The 24,154-nt window shown below is 32.6% G+C and overlaps 1 protein-coding gene across 1 annotated transcript in view; it reads left to right on the top strand.

The window, feature by feature from the left end:
- The window catches only part of LOC139488357 (receptor-type tyrosine-protein phosphatase T-like), a 68,870-nt gene extending 46,091 nt beyond the window's left edge, over positions 1-22,779 (top strand). The window contains exons 22-31 of the mRNA XM_071273891.1: positions 237-382; positions 9,605-9,740; positions 10,692-10,841; positions 12,188-12,287; positions 13,407-13,480; positions 14,292-14,417; positions 16,076-16,186; positions 18,449-18,600; positions 20,594-20,729; positions 21,168-22,779. Of these exons, the coding sequence (XP_071129992.1) occupies positions 237-382; positions 9,605-9,740; positions 10,692-10,841; positions 12,188-12,287; positions 13,407-13,480; positions 14,292-14,417; positions 16,076-16,186; positions 18,449-18,600; positions 20,594-20,729; positions 21,168-21,242 (1,206 nt within the window). The 3' untranslated portion in view covers positions 21,243-22,779. The remainder of the gene's footprint in view (positions 1-236; positions 383-9,604; positions 9,741-10,691; positions 10,842-12,187; positions 12,288-13,406; positions 13,481-14,291; positions 14,418-16,075; positions 16,187-18,448; positions 18,601-20,593; positions 20,730-21,167) is intronic.
- The last annotated feature ends 1,375 nt before the right edge of the window (positions 22,780-24,154 follow it).

Here is a 24,154-nt window from a genome sequence, read left to right as displayed (position 1 = left end):
AAATAAACAGATGGAGGAAAACGAATCGTTATATATATTTCTTTCGCCAAATTCTTTCGCAAATGACGAATTTTTATCGCCACAATTATTATTTTTTCGCAAATTGCCAGCGGAAACCCTGACCTTTCAATTTGAATTACGGTCAATTGCATCGAACTTTTGATATGGTGTATGTCATTCCAATTAACTATGCCATGTGTAGGCCTGATTACATTAATACCAGTTTCTTATTTTAGACTGCACAAGAAAGAACAATTCATCATTTTCATTTTACTCAATGGCCGGACCATGGTGTCCCCGACAGCATAAAGCTGGTCAACTTTTATAGGAAAGTCAGGAGTCAAAAATGCAATCAACATGGACCTATGCTGGTCCATTGCAGGTATTTATGAAACCAATACATCTTGACCATTGGTTCTTAATTCGACATCAAGCATCACATGCATTGTACAATACATATGACAAAAACTGTTCCTAGATTAACAGTTATGCCAAAACATCATTTTCACAGGGCCGTAACTTCATTGAGGCAAATGAGGCAAATGCCTTATGTAAAAAAATTTAAAAAAAAAGGTTGTTTTCATATCAAATTGTTTTCACGGAAAGTGTCTTGCAAGAGGGAAGTTCTCTTTACTCTCTGGTGTATCCCCTGGATGTTTTTCGTTATCCATGTTTCTATTTTCCTTTTACTTTTCAGAGTAGATGGTCTATTGATTGTACTTCTGTGTTCCGGGTTTGTCTTTTGTTCATTTATTGTCTGACTGTATGACTATAGTCTGAATGTTGATTTTCATTTGTGGTTTTGCAATGTTGCATGTCCACCGATGTCCAGAATGGTGCGAGAAATATGTTTTAAGAACATGCGATGCTACTCAGTGGACACAAAAACAAATTGTCCCTTCTGCATGGATAATTGAAAATGATATCAAAGAATACAAAACAGTTTGTTTTATTGTAAATAAAACTAGATAGCTGACATGGTTGAATTAAAGTAAGGTCACATATTTCCCGGTTTTAAATAATTTGAAAAAAAAGGTATTGCCATATATCATGTATATGACCTTTTACATTGAAGGGTTAAACTTGCATTAAGTCGTGTTGAGACCCTTTAACAGATAATAAAGGAGTATGGGGACATAATCGCACACAAAGTCAATGCATAGAAAAAATACAAATGATCAATGGTCAAAGTTTGTGTTCCTGCTCTTCATCTTGATAGTTGCCGGATGGCTTCAACAATACTTTTAAAGAATCATTAACACCGTAAAAGATCGTAAAACAAGGTGAAGATGGTCCCTAGTATGGACTTAAGCAGTACTAGTACTTAAAGTATAATACTGCAATGTCACTATATTTAAATCTAGTCATAAAAAAATCACCAAAGTCTAATCACAATACAAGACATTAAAACATTGTTTTAACGTCATTCTATTGTTTTACCCGTTCTTTATTTCATTGATTGGACTATCATTTACCTGTAAGAAACCATTATGCTACCTTTAGCTGTCTAATATTTTTAAGAATAGCCCTCCTCTTTCTTAAAAATATTGGACAGTTAAAGGTAGCAGAACAGATTTTTACAGGTAAATGATAGTTGAATCACTGAAATAAAAAAAACTATTAATTTCCCCAATTGTTTTTATCATGTAAACACAAATACAACCAAAGAACAAATGACAATTATAAAAAAACATTTTATTAAAGTCAACTTCCAATACAATTATTTTGTCACTCATCAATACGATTTCTTGAGGAGAAAAAAATCACTTTCAAATTGATTTTTAACACTACCAGTACTTATATCATAGCCATTTTTCTCATGTTTTTGGGTTGTCTCTTTTAGCACTATTTCAATAAGTTGATTATGCCTATTGTAAGTCTTGCTTTTGTTGCTTTTATGAATTTCTTTTTTCAAAAGATTAATCCTCGTCCGTCTTTAGGTTATCAAAATTGACCTCTGGTGCTGCTCTTATTCTTCCCAACATCATTTTCAACTACAATTAAAATGAAAAAAGTAATAAAATAATGCTTCTTAAATTTTATAGAGCATGCTGCAATGCAAAGGCCATGAACAACTTAAACCTTATCCTGTGTACAAATTGCGAATCTAAAACTTCCTTCGTGAACTAGGGACTATACTAGTTTTTATAATTTTCAGGTTTCGGCGTTGATTTACAAGTTGTTGTTTTTTAAGTCTGACATTATTGCTTAAATATGAATTTAAAACAACACTTCGCCTATTAACGACGATGAATATGGGAAGCAGAATATAGGAAGACATAACCGCATTTTATCTGTTAAACAAACCAATTGTGTGTCCACTTCGCATTTTGTTCGCGCTGACCGTTTTATAAAAGATTTGTTTTCAAAAGAAAATCGAGACAAAATTGCGTTTCGGTAACATTTAAAACCACAAGGGACTCAATACACAAATAAACGAAAAAAGAGCGACACGATCTTGCAGAAAGAAAAAAAAAAGAAAAAGGAGGGAAGTATTCAGGCATTCAGTTGGTACCGTTTGGGTAAACATTAACAGTTTCTTGCAAATCCCAACAAAAGAAAATAACTGATTGCATGTTGTTATCTCTTCATTTGTTCATATTGATTATATATTTGAAATACAATCTACTGCGATGCACTCGATATGGTTCAACAAGAAACTGTCTTTATATGATATAATGACATATGCTATTTTTTTTTTCTCATTCACCTAGTAAAAGATAAAACTCGAGAAGAAACTAATACGAGAGGACTACAATTGAAATATTATGTATATATAAAAGTTGCCATTATTAGCTGCTTTGACTATATCCTCTTTGTAATCCACACTGAAATAATGTATCTGAATAGATTCCGAATACACATTTGATTTTAATCCAAAGTTTGAAACAACAAAATCACTAATAACGACATCTCTTTCTACGTTTTTGCATTAAGAATATACTTTCATCACGTCTTATCCATTTTGAAACACAAAACGCATGTAAAGATATTGACGAAAACTATCAGCGGAAAATATGAGTAGTCCTTGCGCACGCAAAAATCATGATACGCATACCCTTTGTCTTATTTTTTCATGTAGCAATACATTTTGTTTACCTTCAGCTGTACATTCTTTTTTGTCTACTTTTATAAGTTGAGCTACTATTTAAAGGGGCCAGCATTTAGGAAATATTTTAATGTAAAGAAAGATTATTCACAAAACAATTTTCATAATTAATGAAAACACATCTTTGCTTGCTTTTTATTTAGTTTTACCTTTTTCGACGGGTTAAACAATGTTTTAAGTAAGATATAAGCCTCTAACAGTCCATTCTGTAAATTATTGAACAGGTCTTCGGCCTGCGGCCTCAGACCTGTCCAATATTTTACAGAATGGACTGTTATCGGCTTATATCCCTTACAGAACAGACAGACAGATACGGTATTTTATGAGAATTACGATTTTTGCTTTATCCTACATATCGGTCTTTTAATGTTGTCTCTACCTAAAAGTCTTAAATTACAATGTATCTTTGTTTTTGCTTTGGGACCTGGTTGTCGAAAAAAAATATCTAAAAATTAATTAAGCCGTTTCAATGCAAGAAAGAGTCTGGGAAACGCTCAGAATACACGATTTTGCGTTATTTTTCTCAGAGCTTCTGGGGGTCTTAGACCCCTCGCCCATTTTTTTTTTTTTTTTTTTTTGCCTCACTATTGAAAGAGGCTAGTTACGGCCCTGTTTCAATCAACAATATTTTCAAAAAAGAACAAATTCGTTACCCTCAGAACACGGTTAAAGGCACTAGTAAGTTTTAATCATCACCTCTTAGTTGGTCATTAAATGTGTTTGTTGAACGTTTCCCAAATACTGTTGTTTGAGTAGTCATTGTCTATAGATATTAGTTACTAACTTGATTAGACTATTGACACTTTAAATAATTAGTACATGTAGTATATGATCTATTAATTAAGATATGAAATTCATTGGACTATTATTTAGTCCTAGGTAAAATAGTGAGTGTTTTACAATGTACGGTAGTAAAACAACGACACAAAATACATCAAATAAGTTGTGTGTTCCCAATTTGAATTTGTTAAATCCAACGCAGTCCGATATGCGGTTTAAATAGAACAAAAGAATTCGACCTCTTGTGTTTAGAAGGTAGAAAAGTGTAATGAACTTTGTATACGGTTGTCAAGATGTCACAAAAGTTACTTTCCGTAAAGTCATTAAAGATATTTGCATTCACGTTGTTTAGCTTTGATATTGTACAATTGTTCACAATGCAACTTGCAAACAATCGTTTTTAAAACGACCATAAGTCAAGCTGTTACGTCATTTAGGGGGTCTCCTTATAAACTGCTACTTTTTTTTGCTCGACATAGAAAAAATCCCGGAAAAATTACAAAAATTGAGAAATGAATTGTCAATCGTTTAAGACCATTCCCAAAGTGGCACACCTAAATTTGACATTAAGACGCAACTTCAAAGTTGGATGTTATATGACGGGGTTTTGTTAATTAATTTACGCATCGAACACACCCGTCCTATATATGTAACATCACATGACTTTTTAGTGATTAAAACTATTTTTTTTAAATAATATTTGCATGCTTAACATGTTTTTTCCTTAAAAAATTACAATTACACCGACAGTCATAATTTCTGTATTATTTTAAAAAGTTTTGTTACACATTTTGTTACACATAGTTATACAGTAACCCGGATTTGTGGACCATTGTGAAGTTGAGTTTTTGGGGTAGCATAGATTTACATCGTTGTATTCCTTTTGTTTGTGTTAACCAATTGTGGTTCGGAATTATTTTTTATACATCATTCATTGATCTTGCCATTACTTGTAATTTAGTTTGGGTCTTATTTCTTGAGTGTCATATTTTGGCTATGTTTGTGTTCGATCAAACAGTATAATAAGTCGGTAGTTGCCCGCGAATGGAATTTTTTCTAAATTTCTTGTGACTCTTTGCGTCTTATTTGTTGATTGCAGTTGGTTTTGGTTTTGTGTCATGTGGAGATATGGTGTGGTTTTGTTTTTATTTTCATGTGTTTGCATCTTAAATTGGGATTGCACCGCGTTATTTCATGATTTCTTTTGTGCTATATTTTCGATACATTTTTAGTCTATCTTATAGCATCTTACAATTGTCAGACGACATAATGTGATACTTTTTTTGTTCGCCAATATTATTCATACGATTTGAATTTACTATTTATATATTTTCTTTTCTTAATAGTTTACCTTCAGTCGAAAATTTGCAAGACATTAAGAGTCTTAGTTTTACATTAGACTCAATTTTATTATAGTTTATCACATAAAGACTCGATTGTATTATTGTATTTTACTTAAATAACCATCCCACTGTAAGTTCTTTTCAGTTTTGTTAGTTCTTCACAACTCAAAAACAGATTCAAGGATATCAAAGTTCCCATATATTAATTTTTACCGTATACGGTAGCTAACTCTATTTTTCTCATACCAGCACAAAGACTTTCATTAAATTTTTTTTATATACATTTGAAGACTTCCATCGTACTGTTCAAACCAATATTCAGTGGCGGATCCAGAATTTTACTTTGGGGTGGGGTTAGGGGCACTGACAAAGCTTAGGAGAGCTCGCTCCAGTCATGCTTCAGTGATTCCCTATGTTTAATCAAACAAATTTTTCCGACTAAAGCTACTCCCTCCCCCCGCTCGAATCCGCCTATATTCTTGAAAACTTTGTTCTTATACATACTTACCTCCATGCTATGGTCTCAAATCTTCAGTCGATTCACCAAACACTTACAATCAACCAAGCCGTTCCTAAGACGTGCTTACAGAGCAGGGACTATTATGATGTTATGGAAAATATCGAGTTTGCTTGATATTGACAAATCAAAAACTCAAGTCACATGGTCATGGTTTGGATGCTTAAACCTTTGACATATTCTGTAAGTTGACAAATGAATATACTATTAAAGACCTTTTTTGGGTGTTAACATTTACGGTTGACTGGCATATTTTATATAGAATGTACAACCTGTTTCATTTTAAAAAAAATGATGATTCTAAAAAATAACGAAAATTAAGCATATGCTCTTTTAACTGTTCTTGAACAGGGCTCCATTTAAAAAAAAAGAGTTCAGATGATCAAGTTCTTTGAAGAAGGAGAAAAGGGAAACCAATGGCACTGCTATATCATCTCAGAAATTATATAAATTATTACCATCAGTGGATGCATTCACATCTCTTCTGTTATGGATACGTTTGACAAATTCTGTATATAAAAAAAAGAAGTTCCTTTTTGTGGCATAACTTTATTCATATAGATTATTTCTCCAACATATCTTTATATATTGCTTTCTTTAGTTCAAATTGAAATCTCAGATAAGCATCTGGTACCCTCTCCTTTCAGTTCCATGCCTCTGGTCAGCATGTGTACTTCAGAATAATTCCTGACTGTTAGATGTATAGCAGAACTTTCACTAAACTTCTTGATAAAACTGTCTTTCTCCCTTTTCGACACTGCAAACAAAAAATCGAACAGGCAGTTAAAAAGGGGGTTGCAACCACATATTCCCCGTACAAACGTTGTTAGAAAAATGTACTGAATTTATTGTTAGCTAAATTATCAATGTTAGGTTATTGCATATTCTTCAGAGCTGTATCTTGAACTAATGAATTGAAAAAGAGGGGATGGGTATACGTACTAAACAATTGTTTGTATTTTCAACATATCTTACAAACATGTGAGAAAAATTAGTTTTGGAATACGAAATATCTCTCTCATTCTGTAAACAGATATTGTAGAATTGTTAAGGTATTTTGGTGTTTTGAAAAGACCCCCCCCCCTTTTTGAAATATACACCACAAAAAACATTTAGTTAGGATAAAGAACTAATAAACGATAGTCCAATAATGTAAGGCTTCAGAGTTTCATATCATTTACATGCAACATGTTTATCAGATTTTTTTTTACTATCAATGTTGAACCATGAATTTTTATCGGATTTTTTTAACTACCAATGTTGAACCGTTGAACCGTTCAACATTGAAAGTAAACAAAAAATCGATAAAAAATGTTGAATGTAAATGATATGAACCTCCAGTCTTATATTAAAGGACAATATATAAGACTTCCGAGGTTCATGTCATTTACATTCAACGGTTTTATCGGATTTTTTTTAATTTTTACTATGAACCGTTCAATAACAATAGTAAAAAAAAAATCCGATATAAAACGTTGAATATTAGTGATATGAACCTCCGGAGTCTTATGTAATAGCACTACGGTAAATACAATAATTGAAATTCAGTTAATTGAGTGTGGGAGGCTATTTTAATCCACTTTATGAGTGTGTATTATATAATGTTACAATGTAACAAACCTAGCAAACACACCGTGAAAAATAACATTATCTCCCCTGGAAATGCTTAACAACACGACACAAAAAACTGCTACCTTTTTTTGCTCTATATCACATAATTATGAAAACACATAACATAGATAGGGAATACTGTGCTTGTGTACACGTTTGAATGTGTAGGTGGTACACTCAGAACGATCGTCTCTAGATTTTTTTTTGAAATTCGTCCCGGCCTTTCCGGGTTCACGTAGCAACACGTTTCTTTCCTTCCCAGCTATTCCTGATTATGAATTAATCCAAAACATGCATTTATCCCAATGCAACAACTATTAAACAACTCACCTATACCAATGGTGGTCGTTTAATTCCTAGCTGAATCCTTTAATCGTACCTTTCTTGACGACACCCATCGTTGTAGCGTCTACCATTGGAGGTAGCGAAATTACATGAATTGACAGGAGAGCGAAATAAACAAGGGGAGCAATTTTATCGAACCGCATTCCGGAATGCAACGAGTAATCGATTAGTAAATCTTCACCGAGTTGACATTCCTTAATAATAATCATTTATTTTTAAACTGTTTGTCATGGCCTATCGATAACATTGATTTTTTAGCTCACCTGGCCCGAAGGGCCAAGTGAGCTTTTCCCATCACTTTGCGTCCGTCGTCCGTCGTCGTCCGTCGTCCGTCGTCGTTGTTAACTTTTACAATAATCTTCTCCTCTGAAACTACTGAGCCAAATTAAACCAAACTTGACCACAATTATCATTGGGGTATCTTGTTTAAAATATGTGTCCGGTGACCCGGCCAACCAACCAAGATGGCCGCCATGGCTAAAAATAGAACATAGGTGTAAAATGCAGTTTTTGGCTTATAAATCAAAAACCAAAGCATGTAGAGCAAATCTGGCTGAGTAAATTTGTTTATCAGGTCAAGATCTATTTGCCCTGAAATTTTCAGATGAATATGACAACCTGTTGTTGGGTTGCTGCCCCTGAATTGGTAATTTTAAGGAAATTTTGCTGTTTTTGGTTATTTATTTTGAATATTATTATAGATAGAGATAAACTGTAAACAGCAATAATGTTCAGCAAAGTAAGATTTACAAATAAGTCAACGTGACCAAAATGATCAGTTGACCCCTTTAGGAGTTATTGCGATTTATAGTCAATTTTTAACCATTTTTCGTAAATCTTGGTTATCATTTAAAAAAATCTTCTCCTCTGAAACTACTGGGCCAAATTAATCCAAACTTAGCCACACTCATCTTTGGGGTATTTAGTTAAAAAAATGTGTCCGGTGACCCGGCCATCCAAGCAAGATGGCCGTAACGGCTTAAAATAGAACATACGGGTAAAATGCAGTTTTTGGCTTATAACTCAAAACCAAAGCATTTAGAGCAAATCTGACAGGTGTAAAATTGTTTATCAGGTCAAGATCTATCTGCCCTGAAATTTTCAGATGAAGTGGACAACCCGTTGTTGGGTTACTGCCCCTGAATTGGTAATTTTAAGGAAATTTTGCTGTTTTTGGTTATTATCTTGAATATTATTATAGATAGAGGTAAACAGCAATAATGTTCAGCAAAGTAAGATTTACAAATAAGTCAACATGACCGAAATGGTTAATTGACCCCCTAGGGAGTTACTGTCTTTTATAGTCAATTTTTAACAATTTTCATAAAATTTGTAAATATTTCTAACATTTTCCACTGAAACTACTGGGCCAAGTTCATTATAGATAGAGATAATTGTAAGCAGCAAGACTGTTTAGTAAAGTTAGATGTAAAAACATATCACCATCACCAAAACACAATTTTTTCATGAATCCATCTGCTTCCTTTGTTTAATATTCACATAGACCAAGGTGAGCGACACAGGCTCTTTAGAGCCTCTAGTTTTAATCTTTCCAGTGTGTATTGAAATATAATTTAAAAGGAAAGTTCATGCAAGTGCATGATCAGATATTTATTTTTTTATTATATTAATCAACATTAAAATCAACACAAAAGGTTCAGTCCTCTGCTACTTATTCGTTTCATTTGATGTATGCGTTGATGACCCCAGAGATTTAATGTCTTTACCAAGTACGATGTGATAGTTTGACCCTACAATGGAACGTTCACCTTATCTCACCCAGATAATTGATTACAGTAAACCTAAGCGCGTCAAGAAAGTGTCTCGTCCGTCTACACTGTTATGAAAACGATTCTATTTATGCATTGTATTAATCCAAACACTGTTTCCATTCTCAAGCGCTGGAATTGGACGGACAGGGACATTTATAGCTATAGATGCATTATATGAAAATGGGAAGAAAATTGGTCATGTAAATATGATGGAGTATGTACAGATGGCAAGAAAAGACAGAATAAACATGGTTCAAACACATGTAGGTAACATTGTTGTAGTAAAATCACTATGATCACAGTTTGGATAATATCAAAAAAAGGCCTTATTTTGCTTCGCGTTTGATAAAAAATAAAACCCGCTGTCAGCTCAGACTTGAAAAAATCTAAATAATGATTACTAATTGGAATCAGTTTGAATACTTATTTAGTCTACATGGATATAATGATATGGTTTATAAATCTTGAGTTTTTAATCGATAATTTGTGTGAAAGATCATTGATAAATGACGATCCCAACTGCCTCACGCAAAATTTATCTCACTTGGAAAATTTTATTCATCTCTCAATTTTCTTTTATTAAAAGTACTCCTGAAGCATGTAAAGTATCTGTACGATAATAAAAATTCAAACTAAATACGATATAAAGACAAACAAGCAGTATACAAATCACATCATAAGACAGCGTAGCACGAATTCCAATAGCACTTTAGAGTTATCTCAGGTGCTCCAGATGGTAAAGAAGCTCATGTTCTACATGTGGCACCTATCGTGTTTCAAGTACAAAACGGGGATAAGTCTTATTGAAATGTAACATTCGATGAAATGAGCACGGGACTGTACATGTTGGTACTACAGTTGGAACATATCCGTCGTCTTCTACAGTTAAAAAGATAGTTCATGATTGTCAACTTATTCTTCCGTAACATTTTCGTAAAAAAAGTTTCCTTTTTATAGTTTACAGCAACGTTAATCGTTTACCAAGGATCTTATAATAGAAAATACAAGCTCTGTAACTTGATATGATATACAACATATGCAGGCTCTGCGGTAATGTCATGAATGTTGCTAAAACAAATGGAAAACTCACAGTTGAGAAGCTTAAACCATCTCTTTTGTGGTAAAGTTTTGTTCTCAACCGACCCTCATTGTTTTATTTCTATATGTAAGCCAAAAGTAGAAAATATGGGTAGTCTTGTTAATTTCAATTCCAGGAACAATATGAAACTGTCTTTGAAGCCTTACTAGAACTTTTTACTGTACCAGATACGGCTATTCCAAGGATTGGTTTCTGTCAATACATTTCAGATCACGAACAAGCAACTTTACCAAGAAATCAAGATCTGTATAAAAGTCAATTTCAGGTAAATGTATTGACGGATCTTCTTTTGGATGTTCTTTTTTAAACTAAAATGATGTCACAAAACTCAGACGGGCACTCAGAAAAACATTTGAAGCAAATCAAACAGGGTTTATAAAATTCATTAAGAACACTCATGTTTGTAAGAAAATACGGATAAAATTGCTTTTCAGATGTTGTCGTTTGTTAATGTGGTCCAAAAGAGTTTCTCGTTTCTAGTTTTTAAATCACCCTGCCAAAGAGACAAGTGAGCTTCTCTCATCACTATGCGTCCGTCGTCAGTTGTCATCCGCCGTCCGTCATCGTCGTCGTTGTTGTCGTCGTCCGTTAATTTTTACAAAAACTGTCTGCTCTGAAATTACTTGACCAAATGAACCTAAACTTGACCTAAACCATTATTAGGGTATCTAGCTAGTAAACAAAATATATCCGATGACCCCGCCAATCAGCCAAGATGGCTGGCATAGCTAAAAATAGAACATGGTGTTAAATGCAGTTTTGGGGTTATAGCTCTGAAACCAAAGCACTACTAGCAAATGTGGAGTAAAAACATACATCAGGTCAAAATCTATCTTCCCTGAAATGTTCAGAAACCCGTTGAAAAGATATGTTCAGAATGATGAGCTCTACCAATTGTCCATACATACGTCAAAACGGTTAGACAAATTCCCAGAGGTGTTATTGCCCATAAATGACAAAGTTTCCGATTTGTTTATCATTGTTGCCTTTTATCATGAAAACTATGATCCTTTTTTTTAGTTAATCTCATTATGATAGATAAAAGAAACTCACAAAAATGATCAGCAAGTCAATATCTATTAATAAGTCAAAGAAACTAAAAAGAGTAACAGATCAGTAATACAAGGTCACAACTTAAAGATCTTTGGCATGGTCTATCCTCGTCTACAATGTTTGAGAGTGTCCTTTGTTTGATATTCCCATAGACCAAGGGATGCGACACCGTCTATTGAGGGCCTCTAATTTTTCAATAGATAAGACCGTTAACGTTGGATTACCTGTTTGAATTGTTTTACACTGGTCATATTAAGGGGCACTTTATAGCTTGCTGTGAGGTGTGAGCAAAGGCTTCGTCTGAAAAACCGTACTTTGACCTATAATTGCTCACATTACACATTGTGACTTAGATGGAGAATTGTATCATTGACACTAATACCAAATCTTCTTTGTTTCTATATCCAATAGAATTTTTATATTTCTCAATTGTAGTTATAATACCATTTAACCTTAGTTTGTATGTCTTTGGCAGGGCTTAACATGAGTAGATGTGTATTCTCACTTTATACATTAGCATGAATAATCTGTTGTCTTTTCAATGTTTCGTTGATATAGAGATTGGAAGTCCTAAGGCCTTTGTATCCTCCATCAGCTTTTACTGCCGCAACATCAAAGGAAAACATATCCAAAAATTCTGCAAATAAAATATTTCCACGTAAGTACTTTTTTGTCTGTTTATCAAATTTCCATGTGACCACAAACCAACGACAGTTTGCTGTACGTGTGCTATGAGTTACATAGGAAGTATCAAAGTTGCTCAAAATCTTGTCAGGCAAATATACTCTGGACATACATGTACGCTTCATACCAAGAATTTAAAAAAGTCCACACGATTCGAAAGGAAGGATGTGAAAAATACCAACGAGACAACTTCATTAGATAAAAGGAAAGAGACGTGAATGATAATGATATTGGAATGCCCTCAATAACGGGCGAAAATTCCATATGTAATAATAATACTATATCTTAGGAAGAACGTAGGGAACACTATGTTTTTTTGGTATTGGGTTTTTTTACAGAAAGAAAGATTTGTACTGTAATTGATATTTGAATCTATGTCTGTGCATATTAATATGTTTATTTGTATATTACACATATCACGTTTCTTATACATCAGTACTCACCACATGTGCTTTATACTTTTATAATCCATACGTCAGTCACAGAATCATTTCAACTTTTGTTCATTCACATTAATTCAATAATTTCTAATTCTAACTATAACTATTATTATTTTTTCAATCAAATATATAGTTTTCACGTTTAAATCAACACATGTATAATGTAAGTCAGTAAACCGGATATACGTTAATTATTATGAATTACAGTGCCAGTGATGCGTAGCAGGTAAAATCAATTGTATTGGTTATTTTTAAATGTATACTTATTTTAATAAACTATGGGAAGTTTAAACTCATTTGATATTTTCCCTGGTCAAGTGAGGCTGTTAAAAAGCAGGGGTCCCTAAGTATGCGACCTGGGCTACTTAGGTATTTATATAGCAGGAAATAATTGAATAAAAATATTTGTTATCGTTAAAAAAAAAAAAAAAAATAACGGGCGAAAAAACGTAAAGTATGCTATCAAAAAAGGAAATGATAGTTACATAAAGGACCTTGCATGTTTATTACACACAAAAAAGTTAATTTCATATACACGAATTAAAGAAAAGGAATTAGTTCCCTGGATTAAACAGACAAAATCGATTGCACATGAAATGCCAAGTTTCACTAAAGTGTATCGATTATGAAGTATTTATTGTATTTTGTTTTAGACGACAATTATAGACCGTACCTGATGTCATATGGTAAAACACGTAATGATTACATCAACGCAGTAATCATACCAGTACGTATTTCTTTTTGTTACACTTTATTGTTTTAAGTTTCAATAGAGTAACACTTCGAGGAACCTTTCGATAACATACTTAGTATTTATAACAGAGTTAAATATTTTTTCAATATTTTAATAGTATTTAGAACCAAATAGTGAATAAACCGATATTATTTTATATGTCATACATGATTTTTTTTTACAAACAAACACGTGCCATGAGTACTGAACCGTCCGTGTTTGTAGAATACTCCTCTAGCAGATGAATTACTGGTACCCTTATGCCTTATTGACAATCCACTATAAATAAATATGTTTAAACTAATTGTTGACAATACGTTTTACATTTTACCTTCGCCACAAGGCTCTCTTGCATTGATCTCGTAGTTATATAACTTTTGAGAACCCTTTTGTTTGACGTTTGACGTTTGACGGTTTGAACAGCGGTATACTACTGTTGCCTTTATTTCCTAAGTTTGATAATTCCTTTGTTACTTCTTAAACTTTAAATGTCAGATAACATACGTCGTGAGTACCATGTAAATATACCAACATGATACTGTGTTATTCTGCTCCTATAATTTTCGGTATTTCAAAAGTCGAAACAATTGTCAAATATTTAGAATTTAACTTTTAAGACAATCAATTTTCGAAGCTGTGAGTTACATGCAGTTTGTAGTTCATTTATGCTTTATTTATGGTTTTCAAAGCAAAAAAATAGTAGCACTATCGAAACTGTTGTATAGTAAAGGTTAACTTGTATGTTAAAAGTGAAATATCATTTGCCCTATTTCTTAATATAACAATGCAATACATTTTTTCACAGGGATATACAGAGAATAGTAAATTATTGGTAACACAATGTCCTTTAGAGACAACTGTTGTTGATTTCTGGACAATGGTGTATGACCATGATTCTAACATTGTGGTATTGTTGGACCAGTTGAACAAGGTACAGTGAAACCTGGATAAACCGAACCCTGATAAAACCGAATTTCAGTTCAAACCGAACAATTTTCAAAGTCCCATACAATTTCCCTATCAATTTGCGTTAATTTAACCTGAAAAAATCGAACCTTGTCAACACCGAATTCCGAACGCTTTTTGAAAGCTCGTTAGTAAATTTGTATTGAAAAACTACCTGTCAAAATCGGTCGATAGCAATCAAAACAAAAAAGTATTTTTAATTACTTGCATGATTTAATTAAACAAACATAGGATGACCCCGAGGGTATTTGAGGTTAAATCAACTAATGAGTTGTTATTTCAAACTAATTAACATGTTTGTGTCCATGCATTCAGTAATCAAATGATTTTTCTTTGTGAAGAAACGTTAAACTGCACCGATCGCCGAAAAGGGCAAGAAATGAACTTTCCCTGAGATCAATCAAATGCACGTTACTCAACAATCTCCGACGCAAATAATTACGTACGGCCACAAAATCGCAACTGCAATTCTGCAGTTAAACTGTTTAAAAAAAAATAGTTTTAAAGCCATTTACTGGATTAAGAAGTCATGCAACACAACAAGGTCAATGGCTTTCGAATCATGTTAATTGTTTACGGGATGTCGGATTCCCTTTAAACGCCCGATATATAATTCAGATGCTCCTGTAGATTTTCGTTAGCTATTTAGAAACGATAAAGTCCGAGATTAAACTGGACCCCTGCTGCTGTTTCACTCTTATCTTGTGGCGAAGTATCAATCAACGGGAGCCTGTTTAGTATGACGACCTCAATTCAACTTCGAAATTGTCATTTGACAGAGTCTTGGAATCTGAAGTGGTCAGTAAATTAAGCAAAATCGCTCCAATTCGGACATCATTGAACGATTTATAGTTTCACAACGACGGGCGTGTTTGACGGAGTGACGTTTGATTTATTTAAAAAAAAAAATGTAGCAATACGTATACGTCCATTTTCATCTACTTATATTTTTACATTTACTTCAAAATCAACACAAAAATAAATTGTGGTCTGTTGTGTCACTTATTATCCCTTGTCAGTAATTGCCAAAATTATTTAAATGTCGACTTCCGTTTACCTCAACAATCCGAACACCTATGAAAACCGAACAAAACGGAAAGTCCCGTGGGTGTGGACAGGTTTTACTGTAATAGGTTAATATGATTATTTTGTGAGTTTATTTGATTTGGAATGTCACAATCCCGTTAATTTGATAACAATTCAAGAGAACGGACGAGATTTTTTGAAAACCTTTCGTTTTGCTGCATTAATCACATTTCGAAAGAAAAAGTAAAGTCACATAAACACTGAACTCCGAGGAAATTTTAAAAATGAAAGTCCCTAATCAAATTGTAAAAATAAAAGCTCAAACCCATCAAACGAATGGCTAACAACTGTCATTATCCTGAATTGGTGCAGGCATTTTCGTATGTAGAAAATGGTGGATTAACCCTGGTTTTAAATCTAGCTAAATCGTACATTACTGTTCAAAATATTTAAAGACATATTAGATAAGTGATCATTTGCTTTTAAATATTTTTGGAATTAATTTGACAATTCACATTGTCATTAGATTTTTTTTATTTAATTTGTATAACCTATAATAATAAAAGAGTGTGTAAATATAAAATTGTATTTTACCAGAAGGCTCCGTTATGGGATGAAAAACAGGAAGTTCTGGAGTTTGAACAATTTTCTATTTTGCAAGAAGATGCATCTAATACAGAGGAGTTTCGGCTGACTTTACATCATAAGGTGAATATGAAGGTTCCACGATTTAACATACAAGGAACATAAAACACTGCATTACATTCAGACGGTATGAGGCAAAGTACTTATCTCAGTTAACATTTTGTCATTAAACCAAAAGCAGTTTCGGTTTTGAATATTCAGTTGCATGATTCAATTGTCTGTCAACTCGAGCATATGTGAGTTTCAAGATAGCAACACATTACAGAAACCCTAAATAGTTGAGAATGGTATAGAAATATGGTCATATCTGGTCATATCTGGACTTTACAAATACCTGAAGTAAAATTCATCCTTAAATAGGGAGTCCTCTTGGCGGTATTTCGTGGATACTATTAGTTACATAGTGTGCTAGTGACCTAATACGGTATATATGGGGTCAGTAAATTCCATATGGGGTGAGAGCGAATTTATCTTACCGACTCACTTAACTTGTGAAATTTAAACTTAGTGACCTATGAAAATGAGAAAGTCTTAAAAACTGGTAGCATTATGAAACTACTTCCATTGATCCTACAAAATTGATCCTACAAAAACAGATGCCAACAATAACAACTTGTTAGGTTTAAATGTGTTTTATTAAATAGTTCAATCTTAATCATCAATTTCTTCGTCTGTTGAACCCTTTAAGATTATTTCTCAGTACCGTTTTGTTTTTAGAAAGGGGCGTACATTGTGACACCAGTACTAACCGTGTATGAAATAAGCCCCGCCTCCCTTCTAACCTAATATGGAATATAAAGGGACGTAACACCACTACTAACCGTGAATGAAATATGCCCCGCCTCCCTACTAACCTAATATGAAATATACACAGTCTCCACGCGGACGCTGTTAACCAATCATATTCCTAGAAATGTATAGGAGGTAAGATAGCATGTACGTACATGTACGTTCAGTATGCGGACGTTCTATATACAATAAAGAGAGTGTTTTGATCTCTGTTGGTAACAAAAGACTGGTTGCAACTCTCTAATTTGTTTGTTTGGTCCAGTTAGTAGGAAGCATTTCTAGCCATATCTTATTATCCAATATAAAAAAGAAGATGTGACATGATTGCCAATGAGACATTTCTCCACAAGAGACCAAATGACAAAGAAATGAACAACTATTCTTTGTCAGCTATTTCTCTCCTGTCTTATTCGTACTGAATTAGCAATATCTGTATGTATAGCTTATTTGTTCTCATTCTGAATCATTAAATATATTTGCGACTTGATTATTAATTCGTTTAATCATTCTATTTTGGCAATGTTATATCACAGAGAAAATGTCCTGTTAACATTGTTAATGATTTGAATATCCTTATTTATATCAGATCAATTGACAAGTTTGGTATTCCTATAGATAAATAATTGGCACTATAGACAAAACCTACGAAAAGACATGATTTTAGGGTTAGCTTTAGTGAAACGAAAGACAAAACATACTGTCCTCGAAAATACGAAAATAATATGTACGCAATACAAAAAACATCAAATTCAATTAAAAAAAAAGAAGCAAAACATAAACATTTAAGTTAACACAACTACTAAAAAGATTGTCGCCTTAGTACAGTACAGGTTGTGAAACATGCACAGGAGTATTCTTAACACATTATATTGATACATAGTTATCAAAACCGGTACTATATCAACAATTTAGAGCAAGGGGAAAATACGAATGAGATGATGTATTACAGAAAAGGTGGTGAATATACCTGTAGATTGTGGTTCGTCAAATAAATAATACTGGTTCTATGATAGTTAAAAATTGGTTAATCGTGGTTGCAGAAAATGTGTTGAAGATCGTACTTTGACCTATTAATGGTTTACTTTTACAAGTTGTGACTCATACCACATCCTCTTGTATCTAACAAAAATGATTAAATATAGTCTTTGGTTGATTTTTGAAATAGAAAAATGTACAAAATGTTTCCAATCTTAAGTTGGAATTAAATAACTGTTCGGATGCCTACACATAGATGTTAAGTATGTGGTACGTTTCTAATTATTAACAAATTAAATAGACAAATATGAAATTATCTTCATTTAACTTTCTTGACTTATCATGCTTATGGTCAGCACATTAGACAGTCATTTTACATGTTTTACTATTTACGAATTAACTACATCATATACATTTCTTTAAACTTAAAGTTGATGTGAACGTGCAAATATTTTTATTTTTAGAATAATACTTTTTTCTTAAAGAATTTTTAAAACATGATACTCTGAAACGTGAATAGCAACTGTGTGGTATAACGCTTTCACTCTCTTTCCTCCCCAGAAAAAGGACCAGAGGACCATTACTGTTTTTTGGGCAAGTAAATTGAACGTAGCAAGTGTTACAAAGCTTCCATCGAGTATTCTGCTAGGTCTTCTAAAGAAAGTAAAAGACTGCTGGAAAAAAGACAAAGGTTCAATTACCGTTGTTAGCAGGTATGTCATTCAAAATGGTCTTAGACTAGTAAAATAATGTAAGCATGGTTATGTTGTAGTAATTTTGTCTTTTTATTTAAACACAAATTGGACGAGAGAAAATAAAAATAACATTAAGGTTAAAATGAACTGTTAAACACCTAACTATTATGAATTTTGAACAGCGGTATACTACTGTTGCCTTTATTTAGTACTAAATACAAAGAAACAAACCCAATGTTTGGATACGGAATGCAGCAGTGACCAATTATTGTTAACCACACAAAATTATAACATATATAATGATTTCCTCCAGAATTTAAAGACCAGTTACTTTCAATAAACTCAGTCATGATTCTACTTCGTTAAAATTATCTCCCCATTACGCCAGTTCATTTTCACAATCGTAGAAATGGAAGACATTGTAGGGATGACGCGCTACCAATTTTGCTCTTGGAAACCGATAAATTTATCCACATTGCACCATTACGATCCTTATATGTCAGTTGTATTTTAAAAGACAAATGTATCAACTAGCTAATGAGCATCAGTTAATGATCTTGTCTGCATTGATTCAACTTAAAACTATTGTCTGATCGGTTGTCAGGTGGAATTTTCGAAAATTCATAAACATTTAAAAAAATTCTTATTAAATATTTCGTGAAAGGGCAGACTAGATTTTTTTATTGGTTGAAGACTATAAACCCTAGTTATCACACACAAAAAAATTATAATTTTTCGAAGATATGGATTTTCATCATTCAACTTGAAAGACTGTCGTCAAATACTTTCAGTAAAAAAAATAGCTATTCGAACACACCTACTCTGGGTTTTTTTATTCATTAGATAGGTATTTAACTTGACCCATATATTTCATCTTTTAGTACTGTGATTTTTTTATGTTATAAAGTCAACCTGTAGTTTTGATATATAAAAATGATAGAATCTGAAGCGAGACGATGTATGAAATATTCTTGCTGTGTACGATATCAAGACAAAATATTCAACTCAAACACGCCCTAACACAAAAAGATGGACTCGATTTTCTCTTTTCGATACAATTGTTACCCATTTTTGGGAATTTTTTCTTGAGTCACACAATGGAAGGGCAGACACGAAAATTACTGAACTAATAGATTGATTTGTTTTCCGTCCGTGGTAAAAAAAAATCGGAGATTATGCATTTTCTACATCCAACTTGAAAGATACCCATGTCGTCGACTTGATATCTAACTGTTCTGCTTAACTATGTACTAAATCAATTGAAAACTTATGCAAATGGTGTTTTTAAAATAAAACACTTTGTAATTGAGAAGAAAATTGTAATTTTGTTTGTTTCTATTAACTTTTAAAATTTTTGTCACTATAGTAAACATTACAGTAAACTTTTTTCGTGCCTTCTCTAACAAAGAGCTTCGATTCTTTTGTTCTATTTCAACCGGGTTTCCGACTGAACTATATTATAACAAAATACAAAACACTGGCATCGCATATAACTGCAACAATATAATCTACAAAACAATGACGCAACGCTCGCAATAATGAGCGCCAAATTTTATTATTCCAGTTTCTGTGTGTCTGGAATAAAAAAACGTCTCATACTTGACTACTTCTAGTGCTCCATCTCAGGGTCCCTACACCTCGTGGAAAATATGTCACATTCCTATATTTCAATCACACTGTTTTAAAGAACACTTTGTGTTCGAATTTTCCGAAAAATCGCCGGATTCGGAAGGAGACCAGAGATACATTCGTTATCTACGTCCATATCAGTACACAAAGATATTTTAACAATCTTCAGTACTTTTAACACCCTTAAGTTACCTGCACACCACGAGACTGCGCCTCTAGTGTACTGGGATACATGTACTTCAGGATGTTAAAATACCGATACGGATACGATTGTAAATAACTTGTATTAATTCTAGCTATTTTTAATTTATCAATGTTTATGTTACTACTATTTCTGGTTATAGGAACAACGTGAATCATTATAATTATTACTATTTTACAGCGATGGGTGCACTAAAAGTGGACTTTTTGTTGCACTATATCTTGCTTTAGAAAAAATGGAGATAGACGATGAAGTAGATGTTTTTCAAATGGTTAGAGCAATGCAAGTTAGACGCCCTGAATTTTTTATGAAACTAGTAAGTTTTTTTTGTGTACATTTTAAATATTATAAATACGTTTCAGAGCACCTTAAAATAACAAATTAATGAACAAATCAGATTTATCTAAATATACAGAGCTATCAATGTAATCGAGGTAAAACATGTAATTCTTTTTTAAATAAACGTTTTGTTGTCCTAACATGAACATATCTACAACTATACATACAAACAATACTTGAACAGCATAAACCTTACAGAAAAAGGGAAAAAAAGATGCTCCAGATTGGGACACACTTCCGAAAATTCCATTCGTATATTCAAAAATGAAATGGACAATCACTTAAAGAGACTAACCCTCACTTTGAACAGTGACTTGAGAGCATATCAGCCGTTTAATTGTTCCAAAAATATTTCCAATCATCTAAATAGTACGTTTTGTTTACTACATGGCTGATTATTTCTTTCTTATTATAGGATCAGTATGAATATATCTACAAGTGTATCAAGGAACATTTAGAGGAAATAGACTCGGTATATGCAAATTGTTAGTGATGTGAAACTCTTATATGTATATATATATCTGAATGTTCCTAGATAACTTGCACATGGAGATAAAATTATTACAGTTTAAAAGCTTTAAATTCAAATAGAACAAGTGGATAAGTCCAAATTATACGTTGTTTTATTTTTGTTTTTATTGTTTTTACTTTTTATATAACAGATTTTTATATAAACATCACTCAAACATGCATTCATTTAAAGTCTTTATGAATCACACAGTCATCTGTTTTTGTAGTCATACTCTATTCATTTGTTAAATTATCTGCTGAATCGTAGCTCTTAGGTCCTTATGATATTTTTTGACAATTTGCGGACCATAGAGCTAAGGATATCCGATATCAACACGCTTGAAATTGCGACCCAGGTTCAGGGGTATACCACATGAATTATAAACCATTCTTTCGTCTATACTGAAATATATTAATTTAATCTAGAAATCTGTGATCAAGAATTTAGGTTACTAAAGCTTTCCATGTTTAATGCATACATTGAACTTAACACCTACACAAAGTTAACTAAACAGACAAAAACTTCAAATGGGTAAGTTTAAATGATGGTCCGACATTGGGATCCATTTACTGTGTCCGCCCGATAGTTCCGATCAGTGAATGAAAAAAAAAATATTGCATATACGTAAAATTTCATTAAAGATTTGATTTTTCCTTTTTCTTATTTGATGCATTATATGGACAGATTTAGACATTTTTGTCATCTTATAAGATAAAACCAATTTAATCATATGTAAATGACATCGTGTCTATTATCCACGACTGAAATTGGACATTCTTGGTCCCATTAGGGTTGTATCTAATTAAAAGAGGGAATCATCATATATTTAGAAAAGTACATATAAACACTGAACAGGACATGCTTGCTGAATTTGTTTGAACTGTACATCCCTGTTCTTATTCTGGTGTAAAACAAAGTTAAATCCCAAGTTATCAATCACATTAATTTTAATTATTTCGTTGACGCTTACACATTCAATATAACTCTGAATAGATAAATACATGCCGGTTTTATATTTGACTTATTATTTTACCTCAATGGATGTTTGCTCTCTCGCAGATATCAGATATCGGTATAGTAAAAGGACAGATATAAATATGAATGTATTATTTCTTGAGTATATTATCTAGATTTTATTTGCTATATTTTGCTTGAAGTTTCTGTATGGTATATATATACTTGTATACATTTTCCACTTTATTTTTGTTTATCATTGACATACTCGGTCACTGATTTTTCCATGTTGTATGTTTTGTAACTGATTTTAATGATAATGTGTGCCTGCTTAACTTTTTAACGTACTCTGTACAGATAAAATGCACTATCCATGTATATATATTAGGAAAACTGTCAGCATTTTTTTTCAGTTTTATTTTATATTATGCTTTCCATTAGTATCAGCAAAAATCAATGTTAAAAACTTTGGTAACTGATATAAATTTTACATAGAGTAAGGATACCATTACGCTTATTGTAGCTAATTTTAAAAAGAAATTAAAAATGAGAAACACTTCCATTAGTGTTTTATGAAGTTTTCAGTGAACAAACAGTACATAGTCCTAGTTTCATGGTATCCTGGATTTATTTTTGCCAAGTACGGATGCATGTTTAAATCGAAAACAAATACGTATAATAAATAGGTTGTAAAATCTGAAAACCGGGACATAGAAAAGAAGATTGCGTTTTGTAACAGTCAACACTGATCTTTCAGTGCTTTGTTGCCAGAATTCTCCACGTGGTACTCTCCCTACAAAAGACATTAAATATAAGGTTTCATTCCAAAATATTGAGCTGCATTTATGCATGCTACATGTACAAAGCCCGCTTTATGGTGTATGTACTGCGGTGCAAGGATTCAATGGACGTACATGTGTATGTGGTTATCAATATAGTATACAGTTCAATTCATTCATAAAACAACACGATTTATATGAATTACAAGTACATTTTTACTGATGCAAGTATTTAATAACCTGTTTACGTCTATTTTTTAAAACACTTTGACGCCTGTGATACTCTATATTTCTGAAATGGAACAATCCACTTCTACAATAGGGTTACAATAATCTACATTTTATTCTTAGAGTTTAACGTATTATAGTTTGTATAACATTTGTGAAAACAGCATTAAAATCAATGCTATATATATTGTTTTGCAAGTCTCGAAGTATTTGCTTTAAAGAATACGTGACTTTTATTTTACTTACTTGTAAGTCCTTGTGAATGATAAATCTGTGTGCAACATTTTTTTCCACCACACGGACAGCATTCTATAAGATCAATACATGTGTTAAGACTCTCATAATCGTTACAGCGTTGCTGGTTGACGGTTTGTCACCAAAGGATGCATGTTAAGAACGAAAACAAAATAAAGAAAGAATAACAGAATTAGAAGGTTCTCAAAGTCTGTAGACCGGAAAAAAAGGGAGTCAAGATTTCGCCTAGCAACATGCATGCCATGGTGATCATGCAATGCATTGTTGCAAGAGTTCGCTGTCATACAGAGATCGTGATACTTTCCGACTCTAGATATTAGATATAATCTCTCTTTCCAAATGGACGTGGGTATATTTATACATGTGACAAATCCCACTAAATAGTATTTAGGTGTTTTCATCTCTTCCTCTCAAGTAGCATGCCAAACCGTCAGCACACTTTATTGAATTGTTTTATAATGCAATATTACTTTCATTCTAATTCTCTGTAAATTTAATGTTTATTTAATTTTGTGTATGATTGTTATATATATTTTCTTATAAAACACTTAGATGTCTCCCTCGTATGCATAGCTTACCTAATGCGTATTAGGCACAACTTTTGAGAATTTTCAGAAATTTATGCTCTTCAACTTTCAATTCTCAATTTTATTCATATCTGATTTGATCTTCAAA

Source organism: Mytilus edulis, chromosome 1 (genome assembly GCF_963676685.1).
Source record: "Mytilus edulis chromosome 1, xbMytEdul2.2, whole genome shotgun sequence".
Taxonomy (NCBI): Eukaryota; Metazoa; Mollusca; class Bivalvia; order Mytilida; family Mytilidae; genus Mytilus; species Mytilus edulis.
Note: the sequence above shows the minus strand (reverse complement) of the source record. Positions and strands in the feature narration are given on the sequence as shown.